General features: G+C 38.7%; 1 protein-coding gene across 4 annotated transcripts in view; it reads right to left on the bottom strand.

The window, feature by feature from the left end:
• Positions 1-15873, bottom strand: part of LOC124883739 (Down syndrome cell adhesion molecule-like protein 1 homolog) — a 185746-nt gene that overhangs the window by 65641 nt on the left and 104232 nt on the right. For 3 of the 4 annotated variants that reach the window (XM_047390994.1, XM_047390995.1, XM_047390996.1), the window contains exons 4-7: positions 7613-7759; positions 6965-7243; positions 4505-4780; positions 3148-3447 (exon numbers count right to left, since the gene is read on the bottom strand). In XM_047390994.1, coding sequence (XP_047246950.1) covers positions 3148-3447; positions 4505-4780; positions 6965-7243; positions 7613-7759 — 1002 coding nt within the window. The remainder of the gene's footprint in view (positions 1-3147; positions 3448-4504; positions 4781-6964; positions 7244-7612; positions 7760-15873) is intronic. The other variant, XR_007042304.1, reaches the window with a different exon arrangement.

Below are 15873 nucleotides of genomic sequence, written 5' to 3'. Positions count from 1 at the left end.
AGGTTGTTTGAAGGTATACCAGTTATTGCCCAAGTTACCTCTAAGACTAACTTAACTTCCTTTCCAGATTCTTCAAGATAGTCCTTGGTTCTCAGACATAAATAACATTGCATGGTAATATTGCATCACTCTTTTGGTCATGGTTTTCAACTATCTTTAATTCTCTTGTTTATATTGTACAGGTCCTTCTCAAAATATTAGCATATTGTGATAAAGTTCATTATTTTCCACAATGTAAAGATGAAAATTTAACATTCATATATTTTAGATTCATTGCACACTAACTGAAATATTTCAGGTCTTTTATTGTCTTAATACGGATGATTTTGGCATACAGCTCATGAAAACCCAAAATTCCTATCTCACAAAATTAGCATATTTCATCCGACCAATAAAAGAAAAGTGTTTTTAATACAAAAAACGTCAACCTTCAAATAATCATGTACAGTTATGCACTCAATACTTGGTCGGAATCCTTTGGCAGAAATGACTGCTTCAATGCGGCGTGGCATGGAGGCAATCAGCCTGTGGCACTGCTGAGGTCTTATGGAGGCCCAGGATGCTTCGATAGCGGCCTTTAGCTCATCCAGAGTGTTGGGTCTTGAGTCTCTCAATGTTCTCTTCACAATATCCCACAGATTCTCTATGGGGTTCAGGTCAGGAGAGTTGGCAGGCCAATTGAGCACAGTGATACCATGGTCAGTAAACCATTTATCAGTGGTTTTGGCACTGTGAGCAAGTGCCAGGTCGTGCTGAAAAATGAAATCTTCATCTCCATAAAGCTTTTCAGCACATGGAAGCATGAAGTGCTCCAAAATCTCCTGATAGCTAGCTGCAATGACCCTGCCCTTCATAAAACACAGTGGACCAACATCAGCAGCTGACACGGCACCCCAGACCATCACTGACTGTGGGTACTTGACACTGGACTTCTGGCATTTTGGCATTTCCTTCTCCCCAGTCTTCCTCCAGACTCTGGCACCTTGATTTCCGAATGACATGCAGAATTTGCTTTCATCCGAAAAAAGTACTTTGGACCACTGAGCAACAGTCCAGTGCTGCTTCTCTGTAGCCCAGGTCAGGCGCTTCTGCCGCTGTTTCTGGTTCAAAAGTGGCTTGACCTGGGGAATGCGGCACCTGTAGCCCATTTCCTGCACACGCCTGTGCACGGTGGCTCTGGATGTTTCTACTCCAGACTCAGTCCACTGCTTCCGCAGGTCCCCCAATGTCTGGAATCGGCCCTTCTCCACAATCTTCCTCAGGGTCCGGTCACCTCTTCTCGTTGTGCAGCGTTTTCTGCCACACTTTTTCCTTCCCACAGACTTCCCACTGAGGTGCCTTGATACAGCACTCTGGGAACAGCCTATTCGTTCAGAAATTTCTTTCTGTGTCTTACTCTCTTGCTTGAGGGTGTCAATAGTGGCCTTCTGGACAGCAGTCAGGTCGGCACTCTTACCCATGATTGGGGTTTTAAGTGATGAACCAGGCTGGGAGTTTTAAAGGCCTCAGGAATCTTTTGCAGGTGTTTAGAGTTAACTCGTTGATTCAGATGATTAGGTTCATAGCTCGTTTAGAGACCATTTTAATGATGTGCTAATTTTGTGAGATAGGAATTTTGGGTTTTCATGAGCTGTATGCCAAAATCATCCGTATTAAGACAATAAAAGACCTGAAATATTTATGTTAGTGTGCAATGAATCTAAAATATATGAATGTTAAATTTTCATCATGACATTATGGAAAATAATGAACTTTATCACAATATGCTAATATTTTGAGAAGGACCTGTACATAGCCCTTAGTCTTTGTATTCTTTCATTTTGCTTTATGTTTTAGTTGGGTTGTTTTAGCATAGTAAAGAGTCTTTGATATGACTTATTTTTGTTAATACATTGTTGTATTTTAAGAAATTGTGCGAATTCATTCTGTGTGTGTACAGAGTTTTGCTGTTCAATAATGCCAGAGCTTGGCTCATCCCTTTCAATTTTGTCCTAATACCACGGCCTTATTGGGCTGGTATTGACAGGACAACCCTTAACAGACCGAAATATAATTTAATAAAATATTAAAGTTTTAATATGAAATATTAAATAGTATATTCTTATTCATAATCACAACAGTGTTCTGCACGGTGGCCCAAAAAGTTACATTTTAGTTTTATTTGGCCAGTGCACCCTCTTACACATGTTTGCTACATAACCTTTTGAAAACTAAAAACGTCCTCTGGTTTTCTTTCTGCAATTTGTTACTTATTGCAACTCCTCCAAAAGGTTTGTAAAGTGCATAGCTGATTGCTGCGATGTCAATGCATTCTCCTGCCTGAGCTATGGATATCTGTAGCTTCACCTATGTTACTATGATCTCCTTGTCTGCTACGATGATAAATGCTCTTTTTTCCTTGGTTGACAGTATAGATGGGCCATCATGTCTGGAGAAATTAACAGTTGTGCCATTCTCTTTCCATTTTCAGACGATGGACTAATCAGCATTCCATGATATGTTCACAGCTTGTAACATTGTTTTAAAACCTAGGCTCACATTAAATTTCTCCACAATTTCCCTGATCTGTCTATTAATTCTGCTTCATGATGGTGTTTGTTCACTAACAAACCTATGAATCCTTAACAGAACAGCTGGATTTATGCGAAGGCTGAATACAAATTTAACAAAATTGAAATCATGTGTCATTTTCCTTCCTGTTCACAGTTATTATGCACTACTTTATTGCATATAATCCATATATAATACATTGGAATTGGTGGTTGTATGAAGATATTTAGAAGTTGCCTTTAAATGGTTGTTCAAACAGGTGAAGGTATAGTTGTTTACTTTTTTGCATGCATTACCACTGCTGTAATACATGTTTAGAGGTACATAAAATGGCAGAGTATGGCACAAAGAAAGACATAAACAAATATGATTTCCAGTAGCGACAAGAAATCAACTTTAAGAAAGGTAAATGCGGCAAACAGAACAAATATTTAAAAAAGTGTAAAAACTAAAACCATTTAGATGAGGAAAAACACATACATACAGAGATAGAAATAGAGCATTAGGAGGGTGCAGTAGAGGGTATTGGTCAGGGAGGGGAGGGGGTCAGGCTATAAGAAGCCTCTGTATGACTGATATTGAAAAGTAGACAGGCACCTCTTACGTTTATGCGCGCTTGGTACTCGGCACTACCAGCCGAGTTTCGTGCGGCGCACCGATACACTCCTCCATCACGAATCTGCGGGCTGCTGACGTTTACGAAGCTAACGGTGCTCCCATCGGAAAGAGTATACTGGCTGGATCTAACGCGTGACAGATCCCGGGCCACAGGCTCGTCATCCAGGGTCCACGTGATCGTAGGTGGGGGGGCTCCTTTGGCAGCACACATCAGGGAAAATGGCTCACCAGGGACCACCACCCGTTCACTGAAGGAGGCGACGATACGGGGCGTACCATCTAAAAAAAAAAGGGAAAGAAAGAGGAAATAAATCAACTATGACTCTCAATACTTTATTGGAGCTCTTATTTCTTGTAGGCACCCTAACCAAACACTTTGCCTGCACTATCAAGCAATTAGTTTTAAGAACAAAGTGCTTTGTGCTGTATATTTCATGATATCTACCCACCCGGTAAGGTCTTCTAGGACTCTCTGTAAACCACTGAATGAACCCCAGATTTCTGTGATTGTGTGGACTGTGTGCAGCAGCACAGAAAACAATAGTCAGAGTTTAAGGCCAAACACATAGCAGTTAAAAGAAACAATGGGTAGGATCATGAGCACTTAATTTTTTTTTTATTTACGTTTTCTTATCCTAGTCTGAGCAGAGTGTTTAAACCAGCATATTATCACCCCCTATGAGGCTATAATAAAAACAGTATATCTCTGAGTTAAGAATAGTATGAATAAGGGCACTTACTTGTCTACGAGGTACCAGCAGCTTATTTTTTATGGATGTTGAGAGGTATGTCAAGGCTGCTATTGGTAAAAGGGGGTTTGTACAAAATACTGATATCTTGGTACTGACAATTGTGCCACCAGTGATTTTGCCACCAGTGATATTGTTGAAAACAGTTAATTTTTACATTTTTCCCTACTGTATATATATGAACAAATTAAGGGTTCAGTTTCTCAATATTCTAGGTGAGTTTACTGCAAAATAAGTTTAGATTTTAACACCTTTACCATAGATGCTAGTAAATCTGTCTGGCACTGAATGTACTGAACTGCAAAATTTCTGGTTAAGCTTTTAGATGTCCCCTCTCAAATCAATAAATGATCAGATTGCCAATTGACTACAATACAGTTTTGACTCATTAAGCAAAAGCACAGCAACCTATTCTCCAATAATTTAATTGGTCTACATATGTTCTTTAAATAATGTTAAAGTATTGTTTTATTCAGACTAAAAACAAACTCCTACTGTAATCTTACTGCGAGTATGATTAGAGAATAGTGCATAATTTGATTACAATTTAGTGCAGTAAATTGTTGGTAATCAGTTTTTCTCTTTACCTTCCAGCAGTATGATGGAGAAGTCCTGGGCAGTCTGGCCCTTTCGCGAGGCAAAACACTGGTATGCCCCAGAGTGTCTTTTTTGTGCAGCAGAGATGAAAAGTGTCTCATTGTGAGCTCCCTGGATGGAAAAGTGCTGATCAGGCATCACAGGTTCTGTGTTACGGTACCAGGACACAGTAAAGTGGGGGGAACCCTGGACGGCACAGGAAAGGATTACTGTACTGCTGATCCCCGTCTTCAGGTTCTTTGGAGACAAAGTGACCCGCAATGGTTCTAGAAATGGGAAGAAAATAGAAGACAATAGCACAGATGGAGGCAAGTAAGTACCTACATATTGAGAGAATAAAACTTTATATATGTCAGCATTTCAGGCATAGGATGGACATTTTTTTAGGGGTACACTGTGCTGGCTAAGCAACACAAATCATATTTTGGTGTGCATGTCTTGTCTTTGCTTCAGTTCATGTTTCTGTCTGCATGGGTGTGTGTTTGTGTGTGATTGAGAGTGTATTTTGAGTAGCGAAGAAAAACCGAGACAGGAAGACAGAGGGGAGAAAATGTCAGTGAGCAATAAAGTAGCTGGTGTGAGGAGAGAGGGGGCTGTTGAATTTGTGTGAGAACATGTGTCTATGTGCCACTACGTCTGCATGGGTAGGATATTTTCTTCACATGTTATAAATTAATGTACATTATCTGTGACTCAAAATCTTGACTTACCTTACATGATCAGTCATTGAAGGTTTTGAAGGTTACACAGTGATGTGCTCTGTGGTCCCTCTACCCAGCATTAGCTAACCCTTATCTTCTTTCCACCCAGCAACAACAGACCTCTATCCATATTACTCACAAGTATGACCTCTTCTCAAGTGTGGCTCCATCTTACATCTGTTCCACTGATATATAAAATTAAAAAATTACAGATTTTCTTCTACTTTTACATGTCACGTCAATAACATAATAAATTTGCATGGCCCCTTTCTTTTCTCCTTCACCATATATACCCTTCCCGGATGATTGGTATTGTTGCTAATAATTTTTGCTCTTGTTTGTTCAGTTTCCATTGAAAAGCATTAGAGATCAGGAGAACAGCCCAAGTCGTATGACTTTAACTGCAAATACAAGTCAAATCTTAAGTCTTTAATGGCAAGTGCATATCAAGTCTTAAATTTCTATGGGCAAATCCAAGTCAGGTCTGAGGTGTTTGAGGGCAAATCCAAATTGAGGCTTAGGTCTGTAAAGGGAAAGCCTTCAAGTATTTAAGGCCAAGTCCAGGACAAGAATCACGTTTCTGAGTAGCGAGTTCATAACTGGCATAAAATCTTTAAGGGGCCTTCAAAATCAAGTCTTAGATCTCTGAGGGTATATCCAAGACAGGTTTAAGGCAATTGAGTAGCAAATCAAAGTCAAGTCTCAAGTCTTACAGAAGTAAATCGAAGTTTAGTCTCAAATCACTGAGCGGTAAGCCGAAGTCAAGTTTCAGGTCCATCATATGTGAGTCCAAATCTAGTTTTGAGTGTTTCAGGGCAAGGTCAAGTCAAGTCTCAGCTCTTTGAGAGTAAATTCTAGTCAAGTCTTATGTTTTGAGGGAAAGACCTCGTCAAGTAATAAGTCTTTGAGTGGCAAATCTAAGTCACCTCTCAAGTCCTCTAGTAGCAAGTCCAAGTCTAGTCTAAAATATTTGAATAGCAATCCTAAATCAGTCATCAAGTCAAGGTGTAAGTAAAGTTGAGTCTTAAATTTCTGATAGCAATTTCAAATAAAGTTGCAAATCTCAGAGGGCAAGTCCAACTCAAATTTCAAGTCTTTGAGCAGCAAGTCCAGGTGAAGTCTACAGTGTTTAAGGAATAAGTTAAGCCTTGCGTCTCAATGACTGAAATGGACATTCTATCAATGGGTTCTAGTGTTGCTTGTATGCTCAAGACACTGCACTGCTGTAGGTAATGAATTCAAATCATATAATGTTTGATCTTTAGGCCCAATTATGTGATCGGCCTAACACTTGAACATTTGACAGTTTTCTTTGTCATAACATTTAATTTAGGATGCTAATAACTTATAAACTGCTGTAAAATAAGTATAACATCTAACCCGATAAAAACCGAAATTTCTGTTCAAAGATATCATGAAGTCGTCATTCTAAAACCAAAGCAAACATGTTTCATTTGTTAGAAGCAATTACGAGCCCATGCAACATGGACATAGCTAGAAAAGAACCCAGCTAATTAATAAAAAACTTAAGAATATACATATTAGGACGTATTAAGCATTGCGGTGTGTGACATACTGACCAGCTTGATTTCATCCCTGATAATATGAGCTAAACAGACCAAAACAATGAATCTAACAGAATGAGTCTGAAGTCCTTGTTTTTGTTTCACCAGAGTCTTAAAATTAGACTTAAGTCACAATTTCTGCAGACAAAATGGCTCTGTGAAGATGTCCAGTATGTTTACCTACCTATAACATTAAGGTGACCCGTCACCTCTTTGGAGCCAAAGCTGTTTGTGACTTCACAGATGTAGTTGCCACTGTCCTCAAGTCTTAAATCAGAGATAGTGAGACCTGTGATGCGCCGTGTCCAATGGGAGTCGGCTGGCAACGGACGGCCATCCTTCAACCATCGGATGGTGGGATTTGGATATCCAGAGGCAATGCATGGCAGCTCTACGCTGTGCCCCACCTGCATCTCACCGGACTGGAAACTATCCAGCACAGATGGGGGGGACTCCTTAGGGTCTAAATGTGATCACAGAAATATGATTTTGATTCAAACTGTTTAGGTCAGCGGTGTCAAACTCCAGTCCTTGAGGGCTGGTGTCCCGCAACTTCTTGTTGCATCCCTGGTCCAACACACCTGAATCATATGGCTAAATTTCCTCCTCAGTATGCAGTCAAGTTCTCCAGAGTTCTGCTAGTTACCTAATTATTTAATTCAAGTGTGTTGAAGCAGAGACACATCTAAAAGTTGCAGGACACCGGCCCTTGAGGACTGGAGTTTGACACCTGTGGTTTAGGTCATCAAAAGATTCTCAGAAACCAAAAACCAAAACATAATAGTTGATTCATAACAATGTGAAAAACTGAAACACAAGTTTCTCTGCCTACCCTTTACAGAGAGCCTGGCTCCATTGCTCTGCCGGGTCTCTCCACTGTACTTGTGCTTTGTGATGCAGCGGTAGGTGGACAAAGCATCTTCCTTCTGCACTTCTGAGATATATAAAGCGCCAAATGAAGTCAGGAAGAAACGGTTACCTGTAAAAGAGGAGAGAAGTGGTTGGATATTTTTTTCATTCTGTTTCCCTATAGGCTACATCATGGAAACATACATTCACTTTCCTGGCAAAACTCATTCTGCAAAACATGCCTTTTATGTTGTAACTTAACAGAAACACTAAAATCTAAACAATACTGTGAATATTTGATTTAGACAGATGGAAAGTGGATGGACTGAAAATATACAGATACAGATTTTACCAATCACACACTGTTTAAAATCATCTGTCATCACAGGAAAATCTATCCAGGTGTTTTATTAGGCTTTTAATGCTTTTCTTGAGTCACTCAAGAGGATGGTGTTAATGTCAAAGAAGCATTCAAAAATCTATTTTTGCTCTTTTTAAACATAAAATAAAGCTGTCACGTTTAAACAATGTTTAAACAATGTGCTTTCTATATGGAATTATTAGTCCAGACTCCTTAAAAGCACTTCAATTGGGTGCTGAAATAATATTCCCTTGTAGTATGCACATTAAGAAGTGGAAGCCATTCCCATTCACCAGGTACTACAGGTCCTTCTCAAAATATTAGCATATTGTGATAAAGTTCATTATTTTCCATAATGTCATGATGAAAATTTAACATTCATATATTTTAGATTCACTGCACACTAACTGAAATATTTCAGGTCTTTTATTGTCTTAATATGGATGATTGTGGCATACAGCTCATGAAAACCCAAAATTCCTATCTCACAAAATTAGCATATTTCATCCGACCAATAAAATAAAAGTGTTTTTAATACAAAAAACGTCAACCTTCAAATAATCATGTACAGTTATGCACTCAATACTTGGTCAGGAATCCTTTTGCAGAAATGACTGCTTCAATGCGGCGTGACATGGAGGCAATCAGCCTGTGGCACTGCTGAGGTCTTATGGAGGCCCAGGATGCTTCGATAGCGGCCTTTAGCTCATCCAGAGTGTTGGGTCTTGAGTCTCTCAACGTTCTCTTCACAATATCCCACAGATTCTCTATGGGGTTCAGGTCAGGAGAGTTGGCAGGCCAATTGAGCACAGTGATACCATGGTCAGTAAACCATTTACCAGTGGTTTTGGCACTGTGAGCAGGTGCCAGGTCGTGCTGAACAATGAAATCTTCATCTCCATAAAGCTTTTCAGCAGATGGAAGCATGAAGTGCTCCAAAATCTCCTGATAGCTAGCTGCATTGACCCTGCCCTTGATAAAACACAGTGGACCAACACCAGCAGCTGACACGGCACCCCAGACCATCACTGACTGTGGGTACTTGACACTGGACTTCTGGCATTTTGGCATTTCCTTCTCCCCAGTCTTCCTCCAGACTCTGGCACCTTGATTTCTGAATGACATGCAGAATTTGCTTTCATCCGAAAAAAGTACTTTGGACCACTGAGCAACAGTCCAGTGCTGCTTCTCTGTAGCCCAGGTCAGGCGCTTCTGCCGCTGTTTCTGCTTCAAAAGTGGCTTGACCTGGGGAATGCGGCACCTGTAGCCCATTTCCTGCACACGCCTGTGCACGGTGGCTCTAGATGTTTCTACTCCAGACTCAGTCCACTGCTTCCGCAGGTCCCCCAAGGTCTGGAATCGGCCCTTCTCCACAATCTTCCTCAGGGTCCGGTCACCTCTTCTTGTTGTGCAGCGTTTTCTGCCACACTTTTTCCTTCCCACAGACTTCCCACTGAGGTGCATTGATACAGCACTCTGGGAACAGCCTATTCGTTCAGAAATTTCTTTCTGTGTCTTACCCTCTTGCTTGAGGGTGTCAATAGTGGCCTTCTGGACAGCAGTCAGGTCGGCAGTCTTACCCATGATTGGGGTTTTGAGTGATGAACCAGGCTGGGAGTTTTAAAGGCCTCAGGAATCTTTTGCAGGTGTTTAGAGTTAACTCGTTGATTCAGATTATTAGGTTCATAGCTCGTTTAGAGACCATTTTAATGAAATGCTAATTTTGTGAGATAGGAATTTTGGGTTTTCATGAGCTGTATGCCAAAATCATCCGTATTAAGACAATAAAAGACCTGAAATATTTCAGTTAGTGTGCAAGGAATCTAAAATATATGAATGTTAAATTTTCATCATGACATTATGGAAAATAATGAACTTTATCACAATATGCTAATATTTTGAGAAGGACCTGTATATGCAAGTAAGCAATAGAAAACCCCTTCAGAGTGCAGCTCATTGGTCACTTTTTTGCATGGTTGGTCCACCAGGCTATGTGGCCATGAACAGAGAGCCATGTTACCATGTCAAAAACTGGCATTGAACACTGTTTGCATTTAGTCTTTTTGTGTCTGTGTAGACATTTCATTTCAGCAAAAAGCTGGGTTTCAGTGAGACAGCACTTAAGCCAGTCCCTTCTGGTCTTTTCAAACAATTATAGCAGACTGATACATCTGAAAATTTATATTTTAAAATCATGTACTGGCTTTTTATTTAGATAGGATAAATTCATTATTTTAGTATTTTCACTAGCAGTTGCGTGTATTTCTTGACATCTCATACGTTTTTATTTCTACATTGAATATTACTGACAAAACCGCTGATTTCCAGGGAAATATGTTGAAGAGGTATATGTTCACTTAGGTGAACATGGGGTGGAGGGGCTTTTATCAGATTCTAACCCAGCCATTCAAGGAGATACGAGCTATAGAAAGACTGAAATGACAAATGCATAATAAGGCTGAGAAAAGGGGGTTATTGCAAATGATAATAATGTATGTGTCATTTAATGTCATCCACTTCATAAAGCATGTATCAGCACAAGTGAGTTATTTCTTTATTTAACATAATGTCAGTGAATGCTTGGTTTTCCTCTGGTATAGCAACAAATCAATGAATAGAGAGCACACAGTGTGGAAATTTGAGTATGTGAGAGAAAAGCAGAAGAGATGAATGACAGAGAAATGTGGGTAGCATATTTCAATCGCTATGTTTCGCTGGGTCTGTTTGTACCTTGTAACCTGAAATTGTTATTTCAGAAAGAAAGCACTACAGATTTTGCAGTGAATTGCATACTTGTTATGTTAATGCATGTACACAACTCAAAGCAACAGGTGAGCTGCTGGCCACAGCACAACATAAGGAATGAAAGCTAAAGTAAAAATAAAATGTGCTTGTAGATGTTCAATGTGAAGGAAGCATCAATAATCCAGTTTATGAGAGCATGTTTGATTCTTGTGAGCAGCAACAGTCGATGTTTATGTTTATGGCCGCAAAGCTTTGTCCAAAGATTTATTAAAACACAGATCATTTATCTGGCTTCCTGCCACACACACAAATCTGCACACAGTCACACACACATCCATGTTTTACTATCTTTATGAGGACTTTTCATTGACTTCCATTCATTTTCATTAATTTATACAGCCTAACATTTAAAAAGCGTGATGACCAGGAACATGTCCTCACTTTGCTGGTAAAATATGAACAATGGTTCTCACTCAGCAGCGAGTCCAGGAACACACACACACAGACACACACACAAGAGAGAGATGTGATATGATTTAAAAAAGAGGCTTTACGTAAGTAACAATTTTTTATTTTTACTTTTTTTGTCTCCATTTACAACACTAATTGGGGAAGTACAAATTAATGCAATGTTATACTGAGCCGGTTTTGTCATCTTTGGTTTGTTAGATTTAAATTCTATAAATTATGCCTTTTAAGATGTAAAATCTTAGGAGGTGTAATTAGGTGTGAGATTCTACCAGTATGAAATCCAATAATTCTGTGTGGAAATTGTATCATCATAAGATAAGCTAAAGTGTAAAGTAAAAACTGTTATGATTTGGGTTTGTTTGGTTTTTTTGGTTTCAGGTTTTACTTTATGTTTTTCACAGTTAAGGTTTTGAATGGTTCTTCTGTCTATTATTATTATTATTATTATTATTATTATTATTATTCTTGTTAGATATTTGAATCATGTTTCTGTTTGTTTTTCTGGTCATGCTTTAGTTTTGTCATCTTGTTCATGTTTTGTCAAGTTTGGTTTTCGAATCTGGTTATGCTTTTGTTTCATGTTTTTCTAGTTTCTGTTAGTTTGTTTTCAAGAGTCTCTGTTTTGCTCCAGCCACGTTTTGTTCTTCTGTCAATTAACGTTATCCGGTTCACCTGCACCTAGTTAATCTGTCTTCTTGTTTCACCTGGTCACACTCCATATATACACACCTGTCCTGTTCATTCCTCGCGGAAACATTCTCAGATCATGCTCATTTCTTGTTTTGTGGATCAGGCCAAGTCTGTCCTGCCTGTCCGTTTATTGTTTTGTTCCTGCCTCTTCTGAGAGTGAGTTTCTTTTTTTTTTTATTAAATCGTTTTGCACTTACCGTCATGCTGCCTGCTAGTCGGCATTCCGGAGTCCTCTATCTCACAAGCCATAACAAAAACATGACCTATTTGCTTTTCTTTCAAATTTTAAAGCAACAATTTTTTATACAGCTGCTAAAATAATATTGCATATTCATTGTTACAGTTATATAAATGTTATCAATGACTGTTACTTACAAATATTTTCACATTTATAGACTTAAGCAAAATTGTAGAATAAACTTTTTTCAGATCAAGTTTTCAGATGCTTTTTGAGCAGAATTTTGCCACCCTGGGATTTATTCAGTAGCATTGTAACAAAGGGATATGACCTGATTTAAACAGTCAGACTATATGCAACTCATTGCTTTCCAAATTTAGTTTTAAAATATTGTATCAATAGGAGAGATAGCTGGCATATTTTTATTTTCCACACCATCACTTTCTATGTTTTTGTGACAAAAAATCTTGCCAAATATTGGAATCTGTCTTTTTTGTAAGGAAGGTACAAGTCTAGCAACCTTCTTTCATCCGGCTGGCCAGCACTTCACAGCGACAGTTGAGGGACTATGGCAAGCCAAAAAGGGTCAAAAATCGTCTGTATATTAACGTGTTGTTCTAATTCGTAAATAACGGGATGCGCCATTTTTTACGGCATTAATGCCTTTGCATTTAAAAAAACGTTGCATCACATTATTTACGGATTAGAACAACGTGTTAATATACGGACAATTTATGACACTTTTGGCGTGCCATAGGGACGGGGAGCAATACATTACTTCATACTCTGGCTTAGGAAAGTTCCAACACTTTCTCTGACATCTCATTTAAACTGGACTTCCAACTGGAGGATTCTTTGAAGGCAAATTTTGGTAACTTTGAAATAACCTTTGTAGCCTTTAGAACAATGCTGCTCACATCTTCACTAAAACTAAGAAAACAGAGCACTTCACCTTCCTTATGCAGGAAGCCTGTCAGAGAACAGATTTTAAAATACTTGTGTTAGTTTGTAAATCACTGAACGGCCTAGCACCAAAGTACGTTTAAGATTTGTTGTTGTTGTATCAACCTTCTAGATCACTCAGGTCTTCTGGTTCAAGTCTACTCTGCATCTCCAGAGTCAGAATCAAACATGGAAAGCAGCAATCAGATCTTATGCTCCACTAATTTGAAACACAATTCCAGAAAATTGCAAAAAGCTAAAACCCTAAGTTCCTTTAAATCAAGGTTAAATGCCTATTTCTTTAGAGTTTCCTTTGCCTGGGCTGTTTAAGCTGTTAACCGAAACATCATTAATTTCAGTCTGTAGTTTAACGTTTCTTTACATTCCTTTATTATGTCAATGCAATGTATTTTTTTATTTTCTTATGTTTTTAACATGCAAATCACTATGAATTTATGTTGCTGAAATGTGCTATACAAATAAAGTTGCCTTGCCTTTATTTATATTAATGTAACAATAACTGCCCCATGCCAAAAGACAGGATTCCTATTTGATCAGTTTATTACTCTCAGTTATAACATTTGTGCAAAGTTAAGTGAAAGTATACATTTTTTTAACCATAGTGTACATTTGTGTTTATATTACTTTTTATTTATATTTTTTTATTTAATTACCAATCTATCAATTATTTCACATCCATTGCCTGCACTACTGAGGACATGTTTCTCGGCCTAGACTGCTCCCTCAGGGTCAGGGGTTAGTATCTGCCTAAAGCAAAAGAGGTTAGTAATCTTGGTGGGTTCTTCCAAGAATGATGGTGAGTTTTAGGAGAGTTAAAGCCTTGTCTTCAGCAAGGCTTTAGGCAGTCACTGAAGACAAAGGTAAGTCAAAGAGCTAGTTCCCAATGTACTGGTCCATCTACACTCTTGAGTACCCTCTGTGCCCATCAGATATAGATCATGATCGAAAGACCTAGATCCTGGATACAACAAGCTAAACTTTATTTGGTGTGTAGAGTGCTCATTGGTCACTGAGCTTGAGTTAGGTGTGCTCCACATGGAAGGGAGTCAGCTGAGGTGGTTCGGGCATCTGAACAGGATGCATCCAGAACACTGCCCCATGGGGTTGTCTGGGAAAATTCACCTGTGAGGTGAACCTGGGCAGATTAAGAACTTTCTTGAGGGACTACATATCTCTTATGATGTGGACATACCTTAGAATCCCCCAGAATGAACTGCTGATGGACGGACGGACGGATTTTACCTTGAATTCACATGTAAGAATTATGGAGTTATCATTTTTCCTTAATATCCTGACATATATGATTGTCAGCCAGAGCACTTACAATCATTTCACACACACGTGTTTTCATGTGAGTCAGACTGTTGTGGTGAGTGCTAAGCAACGTAAGCTGTAATTTCAAAGCCTGCCCTTTTGTTCCAACCTGGGTATTATGCCTTACAGGATAATATGCACTTGCTGAATGGAGCCCTGTGTAACACGCTGCTACACCCTTGTCACAACATGCCTAGAGAAAGAAAGTCGGAGAACGTAGGGGGTGATTGGAGGGGAGTAAGAAATTCAGAGACTCTTACAAATGAAGACATAGAAAGGCAGCATAGAGGACATACATGAAAAAAAGCTTGTCAAGAGACAATATGAAGGAAACTTACTCCACTTGTCCTCCATTATTTTTATTCTCGTCTTAATGTTTTCATCAACACAAAACCAAAACCACTGAAAATCAACATTAAGAATGTTGCAGCCTGAAAAAAGCTTAATTTTGTGTACAGGTAAGCTATTATGCACTTATGACCAGTCAGTTCAAGTTTTTTTTTTTTTTTTAATGGATCCATACCCCATTAGAGATTTCAATAAATGTGCATTAGCAAGTTGTAGGTAAACTACACACTTATAATCATTAAGAAGCCTCTCACTTTTAGGCTGGAAGCTTGACAAATCATATCAGAAATAGTAGAGAACCTTTTAACTGGTTGCTTTCCTGATATGGATCAGGCTTGTACAAGAGTATTTAAATGTATAATATGATTGGAATCTGTACCATTCCAGAAGCTAAGCTTTAACCTGTTTTATTTTTTCCAAACCCCATTTTTGATCTGTGTTTGGGATAATTTTCCTGTTCAAACATTTAGTTGTATCCATATGACCTCAACTATTGCCGTTGAAAGAAATAAATTGGTCTAGTTGTTTAGAACATCCTAGGAACCACTTAGGCCAAACAATATCATAAACTGGAAGCTCGACTATTAGAATACTTGTTTTACTGTTCATAGTGAATCGAGTTTATCATTAACATACACTCAAATGGTATCAGTTCAGACAGCAGTACCTGCTAAAAATGACACCTTCATACTTGACTGAAATTTGCAGCTGCTCACACAAGAAACCTAAATGCCTTCTGGATAAAAGTTGTATGTTTAAAACAGATTGACCTGTTTGGCCAAAATAACAAAAAGAGTGTTTGGAGAGGTCAAAGTTGAAGCCAGAAAACACTACAAGTTGTCAAATGTGGTAGTGGTAGTATGAGGATGAGGGTTTGTTTTGCTACCAGCAGTATCAGTCCATTGCAAAAGGTAAATGGAATAATGAAGACATACAACTACCTCAACATTCTTCAGTTTCACCTCAAATCAACAACTAGACAGTTAAACAGATGTTACACTGGGAGAATGAAGACAAAAACAGATCAAAGTGGTTTTGGAATGGATATAGCTCTCGGGTTCTTAGACTGAACCCAACCTCAACTATATAAACAATTTGTAAAAAGCCAGGTCAGTTCCAGGAAACTGAGACACAAGTTTTAATCAAGTGATAAGATTAATAAGCATTAATTCAA

The sequence above is a fragment of the Girardinichthys multiradiatus genome, chromosome 18 (genome assembly GCF_021462225.1).
Source record: "Girardinichthys multiradiatus isolate DD_20200921_A chromosome 18, DD_fGirMul_XY1, whole genome shotgun sequence".
Taxonomy (NCBI): Eukaryota; Metazoa; Chordata; class Actinopteri; order Cyprinodontiformes; family Goodeidae; genus Girardinichthys; species Girardinichthys multiradiatus.
The sequence above is the reverse complement of the archived record's forward strand: the minus strand, read 5'-3'. Positions and strand labels throughout refer to the sequence as shown.